This window comes from Carassius auratus, chromosome 35 (genome assembly GCF_003368295.1).
Source record: "Carassius auratus strain Wakin chromosome 35, ASM336829v1, whole genome shotgun sequence".
NCBI classification, from domain to species: domain Eukaryota; kingdom Metazoa; phylum Chordata; class Actinopteri; order Cypriniformes; family Cyprinidae; genus Carassius; species Carassius auratus.
Genome location: NC_039277.1, coordinates 9,067,053 through 9,091,859, shown reverse-complemented (window position 1 = coordinate 9,091,859; position 24,807 = coordinate 9,067,053). Strand labels below are relative to the sequence as shown.

Below are 24,807 nucleotides of genomic sequence, written 5' to 3'. Positions count from 1 at the left end.
GAGAGCACATATCATTTTTATTGAGTATTATATACTAAATCATTAATATTTATTAATATTGCAGTGTAGTTTAAATCCTCCATGATTCTCCTATTCCTTTAAACTGTCAAGAATTTTTTTTTAATGGGTTACATCGTTTGAAATACTGAAATATATTCATCAGCTGAAGTCAAGAACAGTCTTTAATCTCCAGACACTTTAATGAGTTAATGTTCATTTCATTTTAAATATTCAATACTTCAGTTCAGTCATATAAATTTGATCTCATAGCTAGCATTGCCCCGACCTCATAGCTAAAGATCAAGTCTTTTATGGTTTCCAGTGAAATGAGAATGTGATGCTAATATTAACTCTTGAATGGTTTCTGTATCTAAACATGGGGGGTTACAGATATTTGAGAGGCTGGAGGGAAGAACCGTGAGTGAGTGAGTGAGTGAGTGAGTGAGTGAGTGAGTCAGTGGGCCAAATATTGAAAAAGGTTCCCTGGGGCAGGTCAAGAGACATAAAAACTCAAGCATGAACTCATCCGCCTTATCTGGCATTAAGTTAAATGTTATTCACTTTTATACATTTGGCAAAATTTTTTACCTAATAGTCATAAATTTGTACTTCTTGCATTCCCTGAACCCATGACTTTAGCATTACCGTTTGAGCTACATAGGAAATACTTAATGTAAGATGTAAAAACAATAAGTTAATGTTGTTTTATGTTTCTGCTCTTTAAGAGTTAAATCAACAACCTAGAGATAAAATAGGTAAAAGTTTAAATTCAATTGCACTTTTAGACATCAGAAAAATAATTTTTAAACTTCAATTCAGTTGTGTTTGTTAAATGAGATAGATTTACTGAGAACGGAATACATAATTCTATTAATTTTTAGATGAAGAATTATTGTATCCAGACGCGCCACATCAGATCATCAGCACAGTTAAAGAAGACAGTCAAATCCTTTGAGAAAATCACCTGCGAACGTGGGAACGCAACTCTCCGTCCAATAGAATGAAGCTGTGGGCGTGTCCTCCTGCTGTCATCCACGCGCAAGTTAAAACTGAGCTAGCGCTGAGTCTGTGGGAATGCCGCTCGAGCATCCTGGTGCGCGTGTGGATTTTTTTTTACTTTCTGATTTGTTTCCTCTCCCCTCGTGGATGTAAAGCACAAAGAGCGGAGAACCCCATCGAGCTCCATTTGGATATTTCAATTACCCACGGACCTCCTGTAGCTCTGTGTGCATTCAGCATGGAACTTCACAGATTTCTCATTCTCGTGCTTTCACTGACAGGTAGTTCAGCGCGAGGAGTTGAAACACACGGATTGTCGTACGCGTACACGCCAGAACTCTCCGAGGACGCGATACTGGTGACGAACAACGGCATTCACGTGCCTTTCGGGAGATCTGTTTACATAGATCCGATCAACGATTTGGTCATTGAAGTTCAGCCGGGAGACAGGTGCAGTATTACCGTTCTGGATAATGATCCGCTGTCTCAGAGACCGGGACATGTCTCTCCTAAAAAGTTCCCGTGTGAATTTGGTCCTAACGATGTAAAATACTCTCATTTCGGTTCCAGGAGCCCTTCGGGTGACAGGGTGAAGCTGCAACTCAGGTATGACACTCAGACTGAAACTATTATCATCCCTTTTATGCTAGAGGTGGAGGTTGTTTTCACACAGTTGGAGATTGTTACTAAGAACATGCCTCTTAATGTTGATAAACTGCTTGGTACTAGTAATCCTATCGGCAGAAAGCATTTAGACTTCACATATGAAAAAGATTCAGAACAATGTGAGGTAACATCCCTGGCTGCCAGCAGTGCTTTTCCTAAATATGGTAAAGTTGTTGATGAGAGCAAACTGGAGAAAATGATGGACTGTGACCTGTTTCTCAAATCAGATATCCGCTATGAGCACACGTCTACCCACAAGTCCCCAAATAAGGATTACATCCCAATGGTTGTGGAGCTACGGAGCAAAGAAAATTATTTGCTGAAACAAGAGTTTTTCCATGTAATGATTCGGATAAAAGAGGGCGAAGAAAACACTCCCCCCAAACCGAGTTTTGTGGCTATGATGATGATGGAAGTTGATCAGTTTGTTATGACAGCTTTAAATACTGACATGTTGGCTGCGGAGGACACAGAATCCGATCCTAATGATCTCGTTTTCAACATCACTTCTCCTCTGTCCTTTGAAGAGGGCTATGTTGTGAGTACAGATGATAGGAATTTACCTATCACATCCTTTTATCAAAGGGATCTCAAAGATCTGAAGATCGCATACAAACCTCCCTCTTTGGACTCGGATACAGAGAGGATCTTTCAAATAGAGTTTGAGGTCATAGACACAGACGGTGGCATTTCAGATCCTTTTGCTTTCATGATTGTTGTGAAGCCTATGAATACATTAGCGCCAGTAGTCACTAAGAATACCGGCCAGCTATTATATGAAGGCCAGTCTAGGTCTTTGTTTACTCAGAACAATTTAGAAATAAGTGATGAAGACAACCTGGAAAGTGTGAGGATAACGGTGGTTGGTGGACTGCGTCACGGTCACTTAACTGTTCTGGGCACCAACAGGAAGTATTTTACACTGGCTGATCTGGAGGTCGGCATTGTGGTATACCAGCATGATGGCAGTGACACATACAGTGATAATATAATATTCAGAATCTCAGATGGCAAGAATGAAGTTGAGTTTTTGTTCCCCATCACAATTGTACCCACAGATGATGAGCCGCCCATCATAAATGCAAACATTGGGCTGATTGTATTCAAAAACCAGATGGTGCCCATCTCACAGCTCAGCCTCAGTGCAGCAGACATCGACTCTGAAGATTCCAGCATTCAATTTAAAATCGAGCCTCCATTTTCTGCTATTGGCGAGGTTGTGGTTAGGCAATCTGAAGCACCCGAGGACCCGTCATCCTGGAAATTTAATGCAGAAGATGGTGTTTATGAGAAAGTAGTGACACAGTGGCTCCAGAAAGATATCACAGATGAAAAGCTGTTCTATAGGCATACGGGTCCACACATCACAGAGACAGTTACTGATCAGTTCATTTTCAAAGTACAAGATGATGCTGATCCTCCCAACCAATCTGGCGAGAATTCATTTATTATAAGAATTTTACCTATCGATGATATTCCACCTGTGCTGTTCCCTGGCACTACTTTGCAGATGACGGTACATGAGTACCAGCTGACTCATTTTAACAAGAATGCTCTTCGTTACACTGACTTGGACACAGAGGACCGTGACCTGAAATATACAATAACTCAACCGCCAACTGACACTGATGAGAATAATCCCATTAAATTTGGGTCTATTGTTTTGTCCGACAGCCCAGATAGTGATGTAACCGAATTTACCCAAGCACAAATTAACCATCATAAGATTTCCTACAGCCCACCAGACCTTGAGCTTGGCATCACACCACATGTGGTGCGGTTCCATTTCACAGTAGAGGACACTGCTGGAAACAGTGCTAATGGAGTTTTTACAATTTTTCTGCAGCCTCTGAACAACGAACCCCCACAGATAACGAACACTGGATTCACAGTCCTTGAAAGAGGGTTGCATGTCATCACGAGTGCCGAACTTGACACAAATGACCTTGACACTGACAGTAAGCAAATTTCATTCACACTAAGTCAAACTCCACAGCATGGCCATCTTCAGCATATGTTTACTAACTTAAAAAAAGGAAGTAGTTTCCATTTGAAGGATATCGCTGACGGAAAAGTATCATATATCCACAATGGTGATGAAGTGACAAGTGACTCTTTTAAATTGGATGTTAGTGATGGTGTTCATGTTGTAACAATCACTGTGAAGGTAGGGGTAAAGCTTATTGATGATGAGACACCAACACTCAGCCTGACAAAGGGCACCTTTGGCTCTCGCTTGGATATCCTGGAAAATGGTGCCACAGAAATGACTGCCTTTGTTATCCAAGGGAAAGTTGAGGACACTGATGACCTGAGGCTGACATTTATTGTGGAAGAAGCCCCTAAGTTTGGAGAAATTCTGCTGAGTGGAGTTTCCTCAAGCAGATTCACCCAAGCTGATGTCATCAGTGGTCTGGTTGTGTATGCTCACACCAGCGGTGAGATTGGTCTCACTTCTATAGAAGACTTTTTCAGCCTGACCCTCTCTTACATGTCTGATGAGTGGAATGTAGGGGGTAACCGAGTAAACGGAGTCCATGTTCATGTCACTGTTCTGCCTGTAGATAACCAGACACCAGTGGTCACAGTTGGCCCTACCTTTACCGTGTTTGAGGGGGATAAAAACACAATCAGTAGGCATCAGATAATGGTTGAGGATGCAGACACGCCTACTGAGGACATCCTGTGCACCATCATTGTTCAGCCCACATCAGGATATGTGGAGAATATCTCTCCAGCACCAGGCTCTGAAAAGTCAAGGTCGGGAATGGCGATAAGTGCTTTTACCATTAGAGATGTGAATGATGGTCATATTCACTATGTCCAAAGCATACATAAAGGAGTTGAGCCAGTAGAGGACAGGCTCACATTTAGATGTTCAGATGGTGTGAATTTCTCAGAAAGACAGTTCTTTCCAATTATAATTATTCCCACCAATGATGAAAAACCAGAGATCTTTACACAAGAGTTTGTTGTAATGGAGGGCATGAATGTTATAATTGACACACCGCTCTTGAATGGAGTCGATGCTGATGTTCCTGCAGAAGAGTTGACTTTTATCATCACCAAACCCCCAAATCATGGGTTCATCCTTCATCAGCTTCCTAGTGGCTCTGTCCCGGTCACAAATTTCACTGTGGAGCAAATCAAGGAAGCCTCTAGCATAATTTATGAGCATGATGATTCTGAAACCACTGAAGATAAGTTTGATGTTCTTCTTACAGATGGGAAACATTTAGCTAAGGCCACCATCATTATCATGATTATCCCTGTGGATGATGAAACACCAAGGCTTGCCATTAACGATGGGCTTGAAATTGAGATTGGTGAGACAAAGCAGATAAACAGTAAAGTACTAAAAGCTACTGATCTGGACTCCGACGATGAATCACTTACATTCATTATTCGCTACGGCCCAGGTCACGGCTTCCTTCTTAGAAAACCAGCAGGTTATGTGGAGAAAAGATCTGCTAGGTCCCTAGAGAACATAACAGTTGGCATGAACTTTACACAAAACGATGTAAACAAGGGTCTCATTTTCTACTCTCACAATGGCCAGGCAGGCATTCAAGACCTTGTAAAGTTTGATTTAACAGATGGAATCAATCCTGTAATTGACAGATACTTCTATATTACCGTGGGCAGCATTGACACAGTGTATCCTGATGTCATCAGTAAAGGAGTGTCTCTTAAAGAAGGTGGCAAAGTGACACTCACAACGAACCTCATCGGCACTAGTGATCTCAACAGCCCTGGTGAGAACTTAGTCTTCACCATCACAAGAGCCCCCGTGAGAGGGCATTTGGAAAGCGCAGATACACCAGGTATGCCTATTGTGTCCTTTACCCAATTACAGCTGGCCGGGAGCAAGATCTACTACATTCATACTGCTGATGATGAAGTCAAGATGGACAGCTTTGAGTTTGAGGTGACCGATGGCTACAACCCTGTGTTCCGCACATTCCGTGTTTCAATTGTTGATGTTGACAATAAAAAGCCGGTACTGACCATTCATGACCTTCTAGTGACTGAGGGAGAGACCAAACTCATTACACCCTTAGAGTTGTCCGTTGAGGACCAAGACACAGCTGAGCACCTTCTCCGATTTACAGTCACCCAACTACCCATTTATGGCAAGCTGCTCTTCAACAACAGTCGACAAGTGACTTCTTTCACAAAGCAGGACCTGAATGAGAACATGATCAGCTACAAGCATGATGGCACAGAGTCGGACAAGGACAGCTTTTCTTTTACGGTCACTGATGGCACCCATTCAGATTTTTTTGTCTTGCCTGAAACCATTTTTGAGACCCAAAGGCCTCAGACCATGATGATTACCATTGTCTCAGTGGACAACAGTGTGCCTCAGATTGTGGTTAACAAAGGATCAGCGACTTTAAAGGTCTTGTCCGCAGGTCACTTAGGTTATCAGATCACAAGAAAAGTCCTGAAGGTGGTAGACAGTGACAGTAGCCCTGAGGCTTTGGTTTTTCACATCACTGCACAGCCAGAGCATGGGTACCTGATTGACCTGGACAGAGGGAATGAGTCGATCAACATCTTCACACAAGGTAATGTACCATGAGCACCAAATTTTCTTACCATCTATGATTGGTTCCTGCCTGAAATACTTTTTCCATTCATTGTGCTAAAACTGTGCAGTTTAAAGCTCTGTAAAACCATAATTTGAAGATACACTTGTAAAACATTGTCTCTTTAAAAAATGCTATGTACCCATCATGTTCAGGTTACCTGCTCTCATTAATACTTGAAATGATGTAGGTTCCATCACAAAACAGGCACTTTGCCCTTTGCCAAGAGCACAAGCTGTAAGATGTGTCTGTCTTTTAGCCTTCGGCTTAAATTCTTGATGAGACAGCTATAGCGTTCACACATCTCCTTTCAATTATTAAGTTCTTATACTTTTCCCTTCTAACTTCCCTGTAGTGAGAAAGGAGTAACTGGTTACAGGCAAACCACATTTTAAAAAGAGCTAAAGGTGAAGGGTATTTTTTTCTGCTGCTAACCATAACAAACAGACCTGCAATATGTAGGTGTTGGTATTTTTTGTTGTTTTTTTTTTGACTGGGTTGTACCAGCAACATGAGTTTTGGGCTCATGCTCCATTGCTCAGAGAAACAGGTCCCCCCATCTATTGTACATTTATATAATACATTTAAATTTGTATATAAACATATAATTTCATTAGGGCATTTTTTTTTAAGATATTGAAGATTTTACAAATGGTATGTAAAAAAGTATTAAATGGTAAACAACTGATATTGATCCTTCAGAATCAATTTTTATAATAATTATTCTCAACCAATCAATAAACAAATTAATAAATATTTAAAAATATATATATATTATATATAATATATATATTAAATGTAACTTTAAATGAAACCAAGCTTTATATTAATCGAATATAAATAGATTCATAGTATATAATTTTAAGAAACACTTAGTGTTCTCTGTTAATTTGCTGATCAATCAGTCTGATAATTTAACAGGTTAGCCTCCTAAATTATTAAAATCTGTGCAAATTTGCAAAAAGGACTTTTTTTAATAAAAAAAAAAAAAAAAAAAAAAAAACGGTCCTTTTGCACACACATATACAGTAGTACCAGACATTGGAAGAGGCAGAATGGAGAGAGAGACCCGGCAAACCTGACTTGACCTCATCAGTATGAGCAGTGAAGCAGAAGGGACAATCACTTCTCTTTATTTACTTTGCCCTTTCCCCATATTCTGCTACCGCTTGTTCTTTGGCATTTACTAAATATTTAATGATAAGTTAAGTTTGTGCTTTTGGTGAAAAAAAAAAAAACATTTTTTTTTCAATATGAAAAGCGGTTTCATCCATGCATAAAGAATCACAGGTTTACATTTTTATGAGGATTCTTCCAGTGATATCAATAATTTTAAAGAAGTGGGTCAGAGCCAGGGGAAGAGAGAGTCAGGTTGATCATGGTACACCATAACCTAACCAGGGTATATCAGTGCAGATGTGGTTACGGGGTCTAATTTGGGGTGGGAGAAATCAGATGTAGGGGAGTCTGAGTCTGTATTTAAAATTCTTGTTCTTGCCTGTCATTATGTAACCGCTTTTCACCTGTTTGCTGATTGTTTTGTGACTCATTCCCTGCTGCTTTTGTGAAAATTCTCACCTATATTTAATAAAAACTAAAAAGCTTTATATTCACAGATCCTCTATGGTCTGTAGATCATCATAAAAAATGATTATCATAGATTGTTTTGAGATATAGATCCTTCTGAATGAATAATAAATTGCATTGTGCAGATTAATGTAAAATTTGTGTGTTTGTGTGTGTCCTCAGCTGACATAGATGATCTTAAGATCTGCTATATCCTGAAGGACGAGAACAATGAAACCAGTGATGTCTTTAGTTTCACCGTGGAGGACAATGGTAAGTCCTAAAAACATTAAAAAAAGGCATTGATTTTTACAAGAAAATGAAATGTGCCAATTTTCAGGATTTAATTGTTTGATTATGTGTTGCACAATTATTTGTTAACCTATTTAATATTTTTAATTTAATAAGAATCTCAGTTGTAAGCCGCTTCGGATAAAAGCATCTGCTAAATGAATGAATGTAAATGAGTAATACGGTACAAATCATTTGAATTCATGAATGATATAATGTCCTCTGATTTTAGGTGCCATTGCATATGAAATAGCCTTAGATGTTTAATTGTGATCCCTTAGACCAGAGAGGGATATATTTAGATATTTAGCATTTAACTAGGCTTTTAGTTTCCACAGTAGGTAAACTGTCAGTGTGTGTGCAGCTTATTACATGCTGTGCTACCTTTTTGACTACAATTTTTTTAATACATTTAAATGAGTTTTTAAAACATCAAAGAAAACTTAAGTGAGTTAGTGTGGGGTAGAATGACCCTAATAACATATTTCAACAGGGTAGGATTAAATCTGGTGGAGCATAGATAATCATGTATAAATTAGGTTGAACCAGTCACTTCGTCACTTTTGCTGGAAAAGCTTGCGGCTAAAGACTTTGTTGTGAAAAGCCAAATATGTGTGATATGCACACTATAAAGCACACTGCAGGAGTGCCTTTGTGGATTGCCTGGGTTAGTGCCGCACAAAGGGATATTGTGGATTGAAGGGTCTGCATAGATGCAATGCAAAGGGCTGTTTGGTATATAAATCTTGAGGCCAGATGACACATAATTAGAGCCTGTAGCCATGAGTGTAAGCTGCACCCCTTGTCAGGCTTACTTAAAATATTACAGAGTCTATGACATTGGAAAGAGTTGAGAAAATACTAACTCTATAGGAAAACAGCTCTATTATTGCTTTATCTCTATCCCACGTTCAAAATCACCAGTTGTTTCATGAAATAATCTGTTGCGGCATGAAACAAGATAACCATTACAGTCTGTTTAGCACCTTCAAGTGAAGAGGGATTAACTGTTTGAAAGGATCATTCAGTGGCATATTAATAATCAAATCGGGATAGTTTTAAATTAATTGCACAATATGCTAATTCATTTTTTGTTTAATAGTATATTTTATTTAAAATATTAAAAAAATATTTTTATGAATACTATCATAAAAAAAAAAAATTATATATATATATATATATATATATATATATATATATATATATATATATATATATATATATATGTATATATACACACACACACACATATATATATATATATATATATATATATATATATATATATATACACACACACACACATATATATATATATATATATATATATATATATATATATATATATATATATATATATATATATATATATATATATATATATATATATATATATATATATATATATATATATACACATTAACACATTCAGTTGACAGGACCAGATTTTAGAATCGTTTTTGGTTTATGTGTCTATTTGTTCCCTTCACTTTTTTTCTCTTACCTCCCTTACACTTTGGGAGCATTTGTTCCTCTGTCAGTCATCTCATAATTCTGGCAGGAAAGACTGAAAAGTAGGGACTCATTGGTATGCAGCTTTGTTGGTGTCTGACCCCTGACCCCAGTGGGTCATTACTGGTTTTGTTTCTTTGCATTCCTGTGGATAGATTCACTCCATTGGCATTTATTTTATTGGACAGACCGCAAGGAGTAAGGGGACTATCTGTATCTTTCTCCTCTCATTTACAGATGTAGTGTGCAAACATAAAATGACTCAGCTGATCCGTTTTTATCATGAGGTGCCTCAAGGCTTTCTCCTAGGACCCCTTTTCCCCACATTTTTGCAGTAATATACAGCTTCAGCCTGAAATTCAGTGATTACAAACACTTTGCCACATAATGCCTGAAGAAGCTGAGCTAATTAGACAATCTTAGTTTGTGCTCGTCCAAAAAGCCTGACAACCACAGCCAGCATCACAAACTCCATTTTACAGCAAATTCGTGTTTAACAGCTGCATTTATTTAACACACTCTGTTAGTCTGCGATATACATATTTAGTACAAGTATTATTCCAGAGTGGTTAAATTAATTGTTTTGTTCAGAATTGTGAGAGTTGCTGCCTTTACCCCACGCACAGAGTGAAATTCTCCGACCATGATACAGGAAAAATAAAACAGAACTAATTAACCCCAATGTTATATGTTTGCAAGAAGGCTGCTGATCGTTTTAGACCAAAGTCCTTAAAGTTAACTGCAAGTAAACAAACCTTTAACCAGCTGTAGCATTATGCCAGTTCTCGATGGTTCTATGATATTTGTTTTTTCTTTCACTAAGTGAAGCAACACATCATAGTTTACTAGAAATATATAGTAAATATATGTCCATAGAACTTTGAAATATCAGAATTTTTGCCTTACCTGTTGTTAAATCTTCCAAAAGTTTTGCTTTGGGGTCTTTCACATGCGGCAGCAGCACTTTCCACCGCACCAATAACACAGGGCTGCCCATGGATATGCCTGACTTTAAATTGGCGCTACTAAACATGGATATCGGCCGATGCCGATATATATAAAAAATTACAAATATCGGCCACCCGATTAGCATGTATCTATTGGGGAAAAGGTATTCCCATAACGCGCTGCAACAAGCTACATGGAAAAAAGTGGTGGATAATATTTATTTTTTTCATTTCATTCAATACCAAAACTCATTAATAAGCATTATTCATCTTTTAATATCTAGAAAGTGCATCCTATACCCTCATCCACTATTCCTTACATTACTCCACTAATATAGTGCACTTAAAGGTGTAAATTGAAACAAGTGAACAAATTCAGACACTAAATATGCCGGAAGTGCTTTTAGACACTTTAAATTATTTTACCCTTAAATAGTGCACAATATAATGGTATAGGGGGTAAATTTGTACACATTTATGAAGTTCAAGAATACCTATAGGATTCTGCCTTCGAGGGGTGTTGCCTACTTTATTTAGTCAGTGTGGTGGCTCAATAGCTTTGAGAACAGAGCTTATATCAGTTTAAAATCCTTTTTTTTAAAAAGCCTCATAAACACCTTCTGATTGACAGTAATAAACACTGTTTTAACTTGCGGCTCCAAACTTAGTGAGTAAAAGAGGACAGATTTATCGGTTACACTTCCTTTATTCTGAATCCTCTACACCTCTCACTGCAATCAGGCCTCAGAGGAATATGACCGGAATGACTTCAGGGACACACAGAGGCTACAAAGAACAGAGGGAATCTTTACGTGATGCATCATAGCTGATGTGTTTTTTTTATTTTATTTTTCTTATGTGGGACTGAGGGTTTATTAGTGTGTACTTATAACAGTGTTCACTCTAAAACAAAAATCTCGTTATATGCTTTAAAAATATTTTTCTATGTACTGTTAAAAATAAAGCTTGGTTTATTTGACAATTGACATCAGGTTGGGAACCAAAATTGTGCTTATTTTTGCCATTTTAAAACATTTTTATTTCCTGGAAAGCTATTTTGCAGACTGTCCACCACCTTTTAGGCTTTTCCTAAAGCTCTGTTGTGTCTGGGTTAAAAAAAAAAAAATCTCATTGCTGGCTCTGTTTTCCCCAGTGTATACACTGTATTGTGAAGTTTTTTTTGCAGGGGATTTGTTGAACAGGATCCAAAGCGCTGTATGAACAATACAGAACAATGATATTCTTAGCATGGATGTAGATAACCACATGCTTGTGTGGTTTATTTTATTTTTTCCATTTCAAATTAACCAGAAATAACATTGGAATAGAAAATTTTTGTAGCTCGGTTTCTCATTGTTGCCTAGACATAAGATTGTGTATTCCCTTCCCACATAACAAACAGACTTGGCCCAGACTTGGCCTCAAGCTGGCACTGCTGGCCTCCTGTCAGCAATGTACCCTTTCAGCCAGAGCTGGGCCATGTGTGGCAATGACGGCACGGCGTGGATCAGGCAAACAATATGAGGGCTGATTGTTGGTGAGAGGAATGTGGCTATGATCTAGCATCATATTATGTGACCTATGATAAACAAGATACATACAATATTTCAAATCCTCTGTATCCATGTGATGCTTGGTGTGAGGAAAAGATCCAAATTCAAACTGCATTCATCGGCGATATGCATATCTTTCCTCTGTAGCTATAGTAACAATAAAAAAAATGCTGTTAAGAAGGTTTACAACAAGTTTTATGGCAGCAATATCAAACGCTCATTGGCTCTCGCCAGTTTCGTCATAGATTGCCACATGCCGTGTTTCCGGTGATGCGTGTTTTGAAAGAGAAGCGCGTTTAATAGATTTTGGTCTAAATAGCTGATTTTGTCCTGTGTGACAACTGTGGAATTTTTTTAAACTCATCCGTTTAGATTATATTAAGCCTCAAATTTCGGCATTATTAAGGGTGTGGCCACTTGAGTGACAGGTGGATTGCCGCTGCTGTCACTGCCATCGAGCTAGGTGGGCGTCGCTTCAGCAACCAGCCTTTTTGCCCATTTTCGATTGTCCGGGAGAGTCGTGCGGTGATGTGCTGCCAAGATGGCGATGACCCGCTCGGCACACTTTGAGCTTCAAAATGCTCTTCAGGAGTCTACGGGTGAGGTCACAGACACTACGTCCATGTTTTTATACAGTCTATGATCAGCACTGTGTGGTTAGTGACGAACACAGAGAGAGAACACAACAAAATGCTGGTCATGAATTAGAAGCAAAAAACAAGTAAAAAAAAAAAAAAAAAAGTCTGATGATTTCGAAATAAGCCAAGAGGAGGCTTCATTGTTAATAGTAAGAAATGTTTGTTGAGCACTAAATTAGATTAAGAATGATTTGAATGAGGGCTGCTGAAAATTCAGATTTTTCCCATCACAGAATTAAAGTCAATTTCAAAATATTTTCAAATAGAAAACTGTTATTTTGAATCATAATACTATTTCACAGTAATGCTGTATTTTTGATCTAGTTCTAATTCAGCTATTTCAGTTCACAGGTTGGTTCCATAAACTAAAAGCTAGGGAAATAATATAGAAATATGAGTATGTGTAACATGCATATTAGTTTTGATAAACAGGCCTTAAAGTAGCACTTATTTATGACTTGTGTTTAACTAAGTTTTGAGATTGTGGCGCTCCTCAAGGTTTGTTGATGTTGATGCTGTTGGCGCAGAATTAATAAAAAAGAAGGCATTGTGCTTTATGGCACTTAATACTCTACTCTTCTCATTCATTCTTATTCTCATATTGAGATTTATATTCCAGCCCTGATAGTATGAGACCCTCATGAATCACTATAGTAGTTTTTAAGTCCCCTCAGGGGTCATCTCCATTTGACTTCTGTTAAACTTTATCCAGTCACTCAGGAGGATTGAGAATGTATCTGATGAATTATTTGTGAGCTCTATTTTTAGATGCTGTTAAGAAGTTCTTCAAAGTTTCTGGATAGAGTAAAGCTTCTGATGCACCAGACACTGATTAGCTTTTAATGAGTTATTCTGAGTGAATGTCAGCTGTTGTGTTGTCACGTCTATCTACTGTAGGAAACTCTGTCTGAACTATCCGGCTCTGAAACGCTACTGTTTAATAAAGTCTATAGGGGCTTTTTGTGTGAGAAGCTTCATGGAGACTGTCAGTATTGGGGTTTGGACAAATCCACTGGGCTTCAAAGCAACTGTCAGTATGTTGTTTTTCAGAGGCAAAGCTAATGAGAGCATGTTACTGTTCAGCTTGACAACAGGACAAATACAACGGAATTTTAAATTCACATGTGTGATATACATTTATGACTAAATAGCTTATTTTCTCTTTTCTTCTCATTTATTTAGATCGTTTGTTTACTTGATTTTCAGTGGCCTTTTCGTAGGCAAGAATCAATATCATCATTTCTCATACTAGCTTAGCGTTTATTAAACTCCTTTTTAAGATAATGCAGATTACCTGTTTCTTATTTGGCATGGCCAATTTAGATTACCTTCATCTGAATATTTTACAACAATACTTTGGATTGGTTAAGTCTTAAAGGAAACCTCTTTTTCTAGTAAACAGTGGCTATTTAGCACTGTGATATGGTTTTCACAGGCAAACACCACTGATGTTCTTTAGAAAATGTAAAAATCCATTGGATTTTGTTTGTCTTTGTGGTAACTGATGGTGTTGTGTTTGCTCGGCTCATTGACCTGAATGAACACCCTGAGAACAGAATAGTGGAGTCCTTGAGCTGAGAGCTTTTACTTTACTCGCAAATGGATTTTGGCGACATTTTAACCACACTCTATATATCACTTCTTTCTTTAATTGATACAACCTGACAAGATAAAAGAAAAAGTGTCATTGCTGCTTGGAAAATGCGCTGCATTATTTCCCCGCCATTGACTGCAGCAGAAATAACAGGAGAAACGCTTTTAGCTTGCTTATGTCCACTCACAGTGGTATAGTGAAACAATAAATCAAATCAAATATTGTCCACTTGTTAATTCAGATTAGTAGCATCTTTGTTTTTACAGATGTGGTTGGAGCCTTTCTGATTTCTTTATATTTTGTATTTATTTTAAATATATATATTTTTATGTAACTATATTTATTTTTAAATTCTATTTATATCACAGATTCCTTTTACAATTTACCTGCAATCCACATATTTGGAGTAGAAATAAGAGTCAATAAATTGATTATGGGGCTTATGCAGCTAATCTTCATGAAATGTCAAATATAATCACTTTAACATGTGAAATGGTTTATTCTCCTTCATTCTGAATTTGTGTACACCTGCTGTTATCCCTTAGCAACCGTACATCATTACAGGCTAATACTGAGTTAGAAATCCAGTGACTTTGGCAACATTTACATTTTTTCCAGTTATGACATCTATCAGGAAAGGTTAAAGAGTGAGTTATTAATAGCCTGGGGTTAGTTTGAGGAATTCAAGTGAAATGCACATAGAAAAGTCATGAATATAGGGTCGATCTTGTTGAGAAATTGGGAATTTGTCTATGATGATTTGCATGCATGTGAAGTGGGTTATCAAATATGAGGCCAGACTCCATCATGGCGTGAATATAGATAAGAGATGCAGTTGGTCTATAGGTATGTATGCATGAATTGTAATACAGTTACACATACTTTTTTCAAAGATTTATTTGTAGGCTTTGCAATGAATGAAGTCCATACTCTTTTGGATATTCCCTAATTGTTTAATCTGTTAGAGGTGTAGACTGCCTTTGAAAGCATTTCTGTAAGCTTGATTCGGTTGAGGTAATCATTACATCGGGATCAGTATCATGTTATCATTTTATACTTAAACTAGATGATTCAGTAACATCTAGACGATACAAGTAATGTGAGACAAACCAAGAATTGTGAAACCAAGCACATGAAGTGCAAAGTCAGCATACACAAGATATAAATATTTCATTATGTCTGTTCTGCACTGAACTACGGTACATTCTTTTTCTATACAAACAAACCTTTATTTTTAGTTTGTGTGGGTAAAAGACCGGTGCTCGAGTACATAAGTTTAGAGATATTGTGAGTGATCAAAATCTCAAGCACCATCCCTACTAGTCAACTGTGCTGTTTTTATGCTATAAAACCTGATAAGGTAAGTTTTCCCAAAAGGAGGAAATAACATGCAAGATGTAGGATTATGAGAGTTATTTCCTGTAAACCCCTTAAGTAAACAGCTGGTGGTATGTATATTGTTTTTATGTAAATGATCACTAATTAATCCCTTCTGTGTAGATTATATGAGGATCATTTTCGTAATGTGTTTCGTAACATGTGTATGCAAAACTCTACAGATTTGTAATGACCTAAAGTTTTACACGTTTCCAGCCTGTGGATATTTTAAATATTTAAACAAGTATTTTATAGAGTGCTGCAGGAATGAATCCTATAACCGGAAACGAGTTCACATTTTTAAACTTCAGGTTCCTTCGTCCCGAACTGAATGTGTTTTTGGTTGAATGCCTGAAATGAGGTCGGTGGTTAACACAAGCTAGATATTTTCATGTTTTATTCAACAACATAAAATAGTAATATGTCTTTTTTTTTTTTTTTTTTTTAAAGCGGACTAGTGGAAAAATGGTACTTCAGAGGTTGTCTGGGCCATTAAACATCATCACACTGAACAGGAAAGCTCACTAGTCCGCTTTTACAGCCTCATTGTGTTTATTAATTCGCTCTTGAAAACTACTTTAACTTGGACTTTCCAATTTATTGCATTTAGATAAAGACTGAAAGAGCTGTTGGTGGTGACATTGAAGTCATACAACCATGGTGTAGTTTGTTTAGCTTTTTACTTCTGGCAATTGTATTTAAACTTTAAAATTCATGAAAGTTGTGTTCATTTGTAATTAGTATCATGATGAGCAACATGTGTTGGAATCATAAACCTTTGTTGGTCACAGAACTTATTTTCTGCAATAATCCAAAAGCCAGTTGAAAAGTCCTATTGCAGGGATGCAGGTTAATGCAAACTTCTGGGTTGCTCGACAAAAATACAGTGTTACTGCAGCGCTCGGTTTATTTTCACAATGCTTTCAACTGGCATTAAGAGAGTATACACTTTAATTGTTGTTTTCAGGAGGGAACAAACTGAAAAACCAACAGTTTCGCTTGAACTGGGCTTGGATTTCTCTGGAGAAACCAAACTATGTGGTGGATGAGCAGGACAAAGTTCTGGAGGTGATCCTCAGACGTAGAGGTTTCCTGGGAGAAACCTCTTTTGTTGGTGAGTATCAGAGTACTGATCATTCTTAATTTGATTTTCTGTCAGCATAATACTTTATTTCATACATTTTCCATTCGCCATCCCCTGTTTTTTGCTGAAAAAACAAACAAACTGTTATCCAGAATTGATTGTCGAGAAGTCACCACTACAGGCGTTAACTGGGAATTATTAGTATTCAGTAGCGTCTGTGTTCACAGCGTGAGCTGTTATTACTTAAGCTTATCAACAGGGAGCTGTTAGAGATGTTTTTCTAAGTGGTTTTGGCTTCTTTGTGTCTGAGATGAAAGCCCCCGCTCTTTCTCTGACATTGGTAGAACAGTCTGAACACTTTTTGTGAGCGTACACCTGCTTATCTTTCCCTGCACTGCGCTCAGTCAGCACAGCCCCACATGTGGTCAGTATTCAAGAAAACAAGGGTCTTTGTTCACGCTGCTTGTGTTGGCTTGAAGGGATGTTGAGGTTAAAAAGAGAGAATGTGGAAAACAGAAGACAACAAGAAGGCAACAAGAGAGATGAGAAGGAAAGGGTCAGAATGAAATGCAGGATATGGAGTGTAAATAATGAGGATCTAGACTAATGCTGGTAAATATAAATAAATGAAGCTCCCTGCCTTTACTAAGGGGGCGATGGGGTGATCAAGCCCTCTCCTGTCTGACGTTTTTAACACTGATAATAATAAGAATTTTTTCTTGAGACTGATTAGACTGAGCATGTTAGACTGATTTATGCACGATCATGTGACACTACAGACTAGAGTAGTGGCTGATGAAAATAATGTTTATGATCTGTATTTCATTATGTTCTGTATTTCATTTTCACAGCAACATTGTAATAGTGATAGTAAAGCTCAGAGCCAGTGAAGAGTGTTTGAGATCAGGCTTCATCTGCCTCTGTGCTCTCTGGAGCCTGAAGCTTTCTCTGCTAAACATGTCTACCCCCACTCTTCCCCCCATATAGCTTTCTACTTTTTCACAGCCGCCTGCTAGGCCTTTTTCTCTGCTTTTTCTCTTGTCTCACTCACTGTGGCTGGCGTCCTTTGCCGCTTGTTGTGGTAAAAATGAGCCCTCCTGTTGTTAGAGAAATGGAATTGAAAGTGAACTCTCTTTCTCTCTTTCAATCCTTTTTTGTTTTGAACACAACTTGTATCTTTCAATCAATTTCTGTTTTTCTGTGCTCTGTGCTTTCTTGGAAGATTTTTTTTCCACATGCATGATTGGATGGAACATGTGAAGGCTTTTCTTCTGTCTGGAGTTATATTCTGCTGAAAGTTACAGCTAAATAATGGCCACATGAGGGAATGTCTCGCTGACTAAATATGGTTTCACATACCCCTTAAGTGTGATATAAAAAAATATTTTAATCACAAAAATCGTGTGCAATTATTATTATTTTTTTTTTATATTCTTTAGTACTTACATATGTGTTAATTTACTTCACTCATGATGTTTCTAATTTATTTTTGAGGAGATTATAGATCTTCAAGGTTACTTTAAATATTTAAGGATCATTTCTAATCTAATTAATCGCACATCAATTTTGGCTGATAAATGACTCCCAAAAGATAAAGTCATTGTTGTGTGAAGCATCAAAAAGACATTACAAAAAATAGCTTCACCAGCAAATATTTTGTTTGATAAAATGTATTACACATACTCTTTTGGACCATGAAGGTGAGTAAATGATGACACAATTGTAATTTTTGGGTGGATGAACTGTAACTGTACCGCAGTACTTTGATAACATACACCAAACGATCTGTGCAGCACCGTTTCAAATCCAATGCGCAAAATGGTTCACCCAATTCATTCAAAATGTGGATTAAGAAATAAAACGCTGCTGTGGGTTGCTCTGAGACGAACAGTTCTGCTTTGTCTTTATCTTCTGGTTGGCAAAATTGAGCAAAACAGACAACATTGTGTCTAAAATAACACAATATTAACTTCTTACTTACTGAATTGTTGTATAAGATCAGTATCACATTTGCACTGGTGTGACATTGCACTTAGCCTATTGCCCGAGTGATATTCCTTAACTATGTAAATATGAGACAAAAAGTCAAACGGGCATTTTGCCCCATATCTTGAATTTTAGGGACATTCTAACTAAGTTCTCTATAGGCTCCATCATGCAGTTAGTTGTTGCCCTGCAACATATTTGTCATCAATCAACTGTATGAAATATCATATGACACACATAGTTCTGAGGTGGGGCAAGTGCGTTAATAATTTCAGCTCGTTATTTTACATGTAATAAATTAATCTACTTAGCGCATTAAATTACCAGCCCATATATATATATATATATATATATATATATATATATATATATATATATATATATATATATATATATATATATATATATATATATATATATAGAATAATTTCCCTAAATCTGCAGTCTTTTTTCTACAATTTAGCTTTTCCATGTCATGCAGTAGCTTAAGTGTTGAGGATTGAAGATCAGCGGTCATCCTGCTCTGATCTGAAATATTGAGGTGATTTAATTACTCACATCTGTTTGGGAGGTTCTGGCCGACGGATCCCTGACAGTGTCTCGGCTTGATGTATCAGAGATCAAACGCTTCAGGGCAGGTTCCCAATGTGTGGGAATCCCATCACAGCTTCGTACCAGTGTTACAGTTGAGAGGATGTTGAGTCTACATGCTGTACTTTAGTTTCAACATGTTCCTTGATTTTGTTCGTACATCCTAGCTTCTCAGTATCAGACACTTACAGCCCTTGAGCCTTTTTTCTTCTATACAAAGTGCATCTCTTTCTGTATGGCATAGATTGTGCTTAGACGCCTGCGCTATTGTGCTCAAAATCTGTAAAATTCTGATTCAGCTAATGCCTGCTCAAAAATTTCATAATAAGCTTCTTTGAGTAGATCCTTCTCAAAGTCATGAGTTGTGACAAATCTGGAGGCTGGAGATATGAAGTCAGGAAACTTTGTCAAAATTGTTATATTGTGTTATTTTAAGGGATTGGTACACTGGATGGGAGTGCCAAAAAGGAGAAGGATTTCCTGGGAAAATCGCAGAAGCAGGTGCAGTTTAACCCTGGCCAGACCACAGCCACATGGAGAGTGAGGCTTCTCTCTGATGGGAAATACGAGCAGTCCGAGACGTTCCAGATTATTCTGACTGATCCGGTGATGGCTGTTTTGGAGTCACCAGCATTAGCCACAGTTGAGATTGTTGATCCAGGTGATGGTAAGTCCAACAGAAATTGACCAAACATTTTTTTATAAACATGCAACAATGCACAACTTAAGGCATTTACACTTATTAGGTTTGGCCTAATTCCACCTAATTCCAATTCAATTCCACCAAATAAGCGGACTGAAACCCAGCTTTTCAGAGGGTCTCAGTCCATTTCCAAATGAACTCTGGTGCTGTTTGACTGAAATCTGAAACTACATGGACCAAAGACATCTAAATAAACAAAAAACAGGATTTGATGTCATAAGGTACATCCCTATAAAGGCCATATGAGCTTTGTTGCATGTTACAGTTCAGTACATGCTCTTTGTAAATTATAAGCTGGTAAAAACATGACCATATGCAGTTAAGTCACTTTTATTTATATAGCGCTTCATACAAAACAGATTGTTTCAAAGCAGCTTTACAGTGGAAAATTAGTTATTTAACACAATTTAACTGTGCTGTATAGCAGCTCTAAAAAAAAAAAAAAAAAAAAAAACAAGAGTAAACCATCATTATTACATTGAAGTTAGTTCACCGTTGATTCAGTTTGGTTCAATACCTGTTTAATGTCCGCCAATTATGGAATGAGCCTAATTAATTTATAAACCAGCTGAATGGTAATGTCATTGTCAAACTCTGTTCAGTCTGTGCAGTTAAAGTCAGTAATATTGCAGAATATCAAGTCTAAGCGAGCCAAAAGATCACCCAAACTCCACCTGTGACAGAAATGGAGAAAAAAAAATGTTTACATGTATAGTTAAGTTTGCAAAATATATGTAATAAATCTGTCCAATTAGGTGGTGACCGTATGCTTATGTCCTTTGTTTCGTATCTTTATGTGCAATGTTTAAAAATGACATTGTAACTACTAAGTGAACCGTGACTAAATATATCATTTTTTCCCTTTTTGATCCAGACTAAAAGAACCAGGAGAATCAAACTATAAGTGAACTACTGACTTGTTTACATTTTCATACCCACCAGATCTATAAAATTCAATACTTTATTACAGTTGAATTTCAGTACCACTGGGCATCACTAAATGGAATTGGGAGATTAAAACGGCGATTAGAAATAAAATGCTTCTTATTTTGGTAGATTCTGAACAAAAACAGTTTTTTATGTTCTGGTTACAAAACTCTGTGGCCTCCTTTCCAAGTGGTAATCAGAGAAAATTAACTGATTTTTATTTTATGTTTTAATTCCAAGTAAGTGTTGAAATGAAGTAACAACCATAAAAAAATTACGACTTTCAAAACTAATTACAAAAATCGTACCAACCCCAAACTTTCAAACTGCAGTGTTCATCATATTTTATCTAATGCACATTGGCTTTTTTAAATACATACTCATGTTAAGATTATATGAGATCAGTCTCTCCAAAAATATCCAAACATCACCACTTCATCCGCTCAATATTCTAGACTCTTATTACATCTAGTGAAGATGTCAGAAGCAGGCAGGATGTTCACAAGACCAGAAACACAACAAAGCTGCTAAAAACATCCCAGGTTATTTCATTTTCAAAAATTTTCATTATTGCAGATAAAAACACAGGCCTTATCTCTATACTGCAGATGCCTTTTTCTCTCTTTCAGTGGACCTCAATTATCATAGCATTTTCTATCTCTTCCTACCTGTGAGCTTCCAGCGCACCGCCCACCCCCGCATCTCAGCGACCCTTCTTTTCATCTCGAATTCTGCGCACATCTACACGTCTTGTTTAGAAAGCGTCTTGTCGATACATGTAAATTGTCGACCGGCATTTGAAAAAGGTTTGACGTGTGTGCACTGGCTCCCTCTGTAATTAAATCGTTCACATATGAAAGTTAGTTGCAGGTCATTTTGGAGGACCCAAAAAGAAAGCCGGCAGAAAGCCGTAATGAGACAGAAGCGCATAAAAAAGAAACTTTTCAAAGCAGCTCTCATCACAAAAATCCAGCTTTGTCAGTCTGTTGATCAAACCGCGTTCATCTCACACTATCTGTTTTTGGTTTTCTCGCCGAGAGCCTTGACGGAATTATTTGTCTGTTCATCATCACGACATCATCTCATATTCTCACCATTACCAATGTATTTAGATGCGCAGCGTGAATAACCAGAGGCTTACGTTGTTTTATTCTGTGTGCTTTTGTCTTTATCGTCTCCTCGGGGTCCCTGGGTAATTAAAATTTTCATCTATAATCCCAAACGATGCGGTAGTTTCCATCTGAATGTTACTTAAGCCTCGCTATCTTTGCCGAAGTAATTTTTCTTAGAAAAAGGAGAAAGAAAACTCCACTGCTTCCCCAGTGAGCTAATTATCAGTCTTACAGTGGGGTTTGTTTGCTGAGACTGATGCCCCATGGGAGGTTTAAGGGGACAGAGTCTGGCTGCTCTTTTTAATGGCGAGAGGGAGGGGAGATTGGCCGGTCGGCATGCTGCCGTCCTGTTGCTCCACATGCAGTTTTTTTTCCTTTCAGGTTAATTATCCTTTTAGCCTTTATGTGTGTGTGGCAGTATGAGGTCGCCCTCCTCATGCATTAATATTTGAATGAGAGAGGGAGTGGTTTTCTTCTAACAGGGGCCTTTGGAGACCTGTCTGACCCAGTTGCCACAGAGCCATTCACACATGATGGCTTACACCGACCTGCGGGCTCAGACAAAAGCTTGCATCTGGAGGCACATCTGTGACTAGGACGGCTGTGATGTGACTTGCTTCCTACTTTACAGCCAGAACCTTTCACTGCTCATTAGTGTAAGGAGTAATAAAGGAAGAGGGGAGGCTGGAAAGGCATTTTAAAGATGCTTACTTCAACTTTGCTCTCTGTTTATTTATGGTTAATGTTGGAAATGGGTTTAATGATGGTTTAAAAGGCTGTACCTTTCCCTGAATGAACTCTAAAATACTTCATTTTTAAAGATCATGTGAATTGAAAAGCTCTACACTGCAAAGATACTTTCTAACTTGTATTGTATGTAGATGATGAAGATGAATGGATGGATAGAGATATTTGAATATAGATGGATAATATAGATAGTTTTAGATGGATGGATATAGATAGTTGGATATAGAGTAATATGAATGGATGATTAAGATGGATGGATGGATTGATATACTGTAGATGGTTGGATATGGATGGATGGATATAGATTGATATTAAATGGTAAATGGACTGCATTTATATAGCGCTTTCAACAGACCACATGGCCATCCAAAGCGCTTTACAAGTTGCCTCACATTCACCCATTCACACACTGACTGCAGTGTCAGCCATTCAAGGCACCATCCACCTCGTCGGGAGCAGCTGGGGTTAGGTGTCTTGCTCAAAGACACCTCGACACTTGGTCAGGTAGAGCCGGGGATTGAACCACCAACCTTCCGGCTTGTAAACAACCTACATGAACCACTGAGCCACTGCCAATATCCGAACACTGGATTGATATACTGTAGATGGTTGGATATGGATGGATGGATATATATCGTTGGATACAGAGTGATATGAATGGATGATTTAGATGGATGGATTGATATACTGTAGATGGTTGGATATGGATGGATGGATATAGATGAATGGATGATATAGATCTGGATCTTGTGCAGTTTTGCTTTCTCAAGTGGTTAAGCATTTTGTTTAAGGGCTTTATTATTATCATTTAAATTAAAGGTGCAAATTAAAGTAAAGCATTTTTTGCCAAGCGATGTTGATATTTAAAAGCACCAAAACAAACACACCCATTCCCCAACAGAACCTTGCCCTTTTTTTGATGACTCCGCCCCACACGTATGTACACAAACCTGGCAGCGGAATCTACTATGCCTGTCGGCTGCAGCATGTTCAAGCAAAAGCCAACAAAGAATAGTTGTGTGAAAAAACAAACTCAACGTAACTCAGATATCAAGAAGAAACAAAGCAACCTCTGCATCCAATTCCAGGCTCTAGTTCTCTCCACTGCGGGAAAGCTAATCCAAAATTTACGTACTACCTCTTGTCTGATCGTAACACCTTTTTTTGTTTTTGTTTTTTTCTCTCGCTATCTATAATCGATTATCTAATATCCATCGCTGATTGCCAGCAAGTGTCTTTTGACTCGGTTTGACACATTGGTCAAAAGCATTTTTCAAATATTGCTTAGTGCACTTTTAATGCTAACTAAGAAAAAATGAGAGCTTCAGAGTTTTTTCATTTGTTTATTTTATTTATTGATTGATTTTATTTATTTTGTTGTGTCATAATCCCCCCAAAATCTAATTATTATTTTAAATAATCTGTTCTAATTGGCAAGTACTGGTATATGATTAAAATAAATCATGTATGTACCATACAATGCTGTAAATCACAAATAATTCAAACGACAGAGCACTCTATACTGAATATAAATGTGCAGGATTTTACTTTCTCATCGGCCTTGTTTTTGATCGTTACAAAACAAGGTCATTATTTTGGCCCCCCATGCATGAAACTTTCCTGTGTGAAGGTAAAAGATGGTCTAAATACATAAGCCTTATACCTGAGAGGCTACATAGATTCGCCTCATTGTTATTCTTTTCTCACAGCCAGCGTTTGAGTCTTGAGGGCTATAAGATTCATTCTTTCATCAGGAGAGCAATCTGTACAACGCTCAGAGCCCGAACAGTGGACAACATTCTTGTTTTGCAAAGAATATTTTGTTCACACTCTCTTGCTAATGTCATGTGATTGAGGAAATCTGTGGTTAATAGATAGTTACTAAATATAGTAATTGCTGTCTAAATCAATCATCAAAATCA

At 37.5% G+C, this 24,807-nt stretch overlaps 1 protein-coding gene across 1 annotated transcript in view; it reads left to right on the top strand.

The window, feature by feature from the left end:
- The first annotated feature begins 1,053 nt into the window (after positions 1 to 1,053).
- LOC113054296 (FRAS1-related extracellular matrix protein 2-like) overlaps positions 1,054 to 24,807 on the top strand; it is a 50,418-nt gene continuing 26,664 nt past the window's right edge. Inside the window, exons 1-4 of the mRNA XM_026219744.1 lie at positions 1,054 to 6,236; positions 8,007 to 8,096; positions 16,703 to 16,849; positions 19,833 to 20,063. Of these exons, the coding sequence (XP_026075529.1) occupies positions 1,238 to 6,236; positions 8,007 to 8,096; positions 16,703 to 16,849; positions 19,833 to 20,063 (5,467 nt within the window). The 5' untranslated portion in view covers positions 1,054 to 1,237. The remainder of the gene's footprint in view (positions 6,237 to 8,006; positions 8,097 to 16,702; positions 16,850 to 19,832; positions 20,064 to 24,807) is intronic.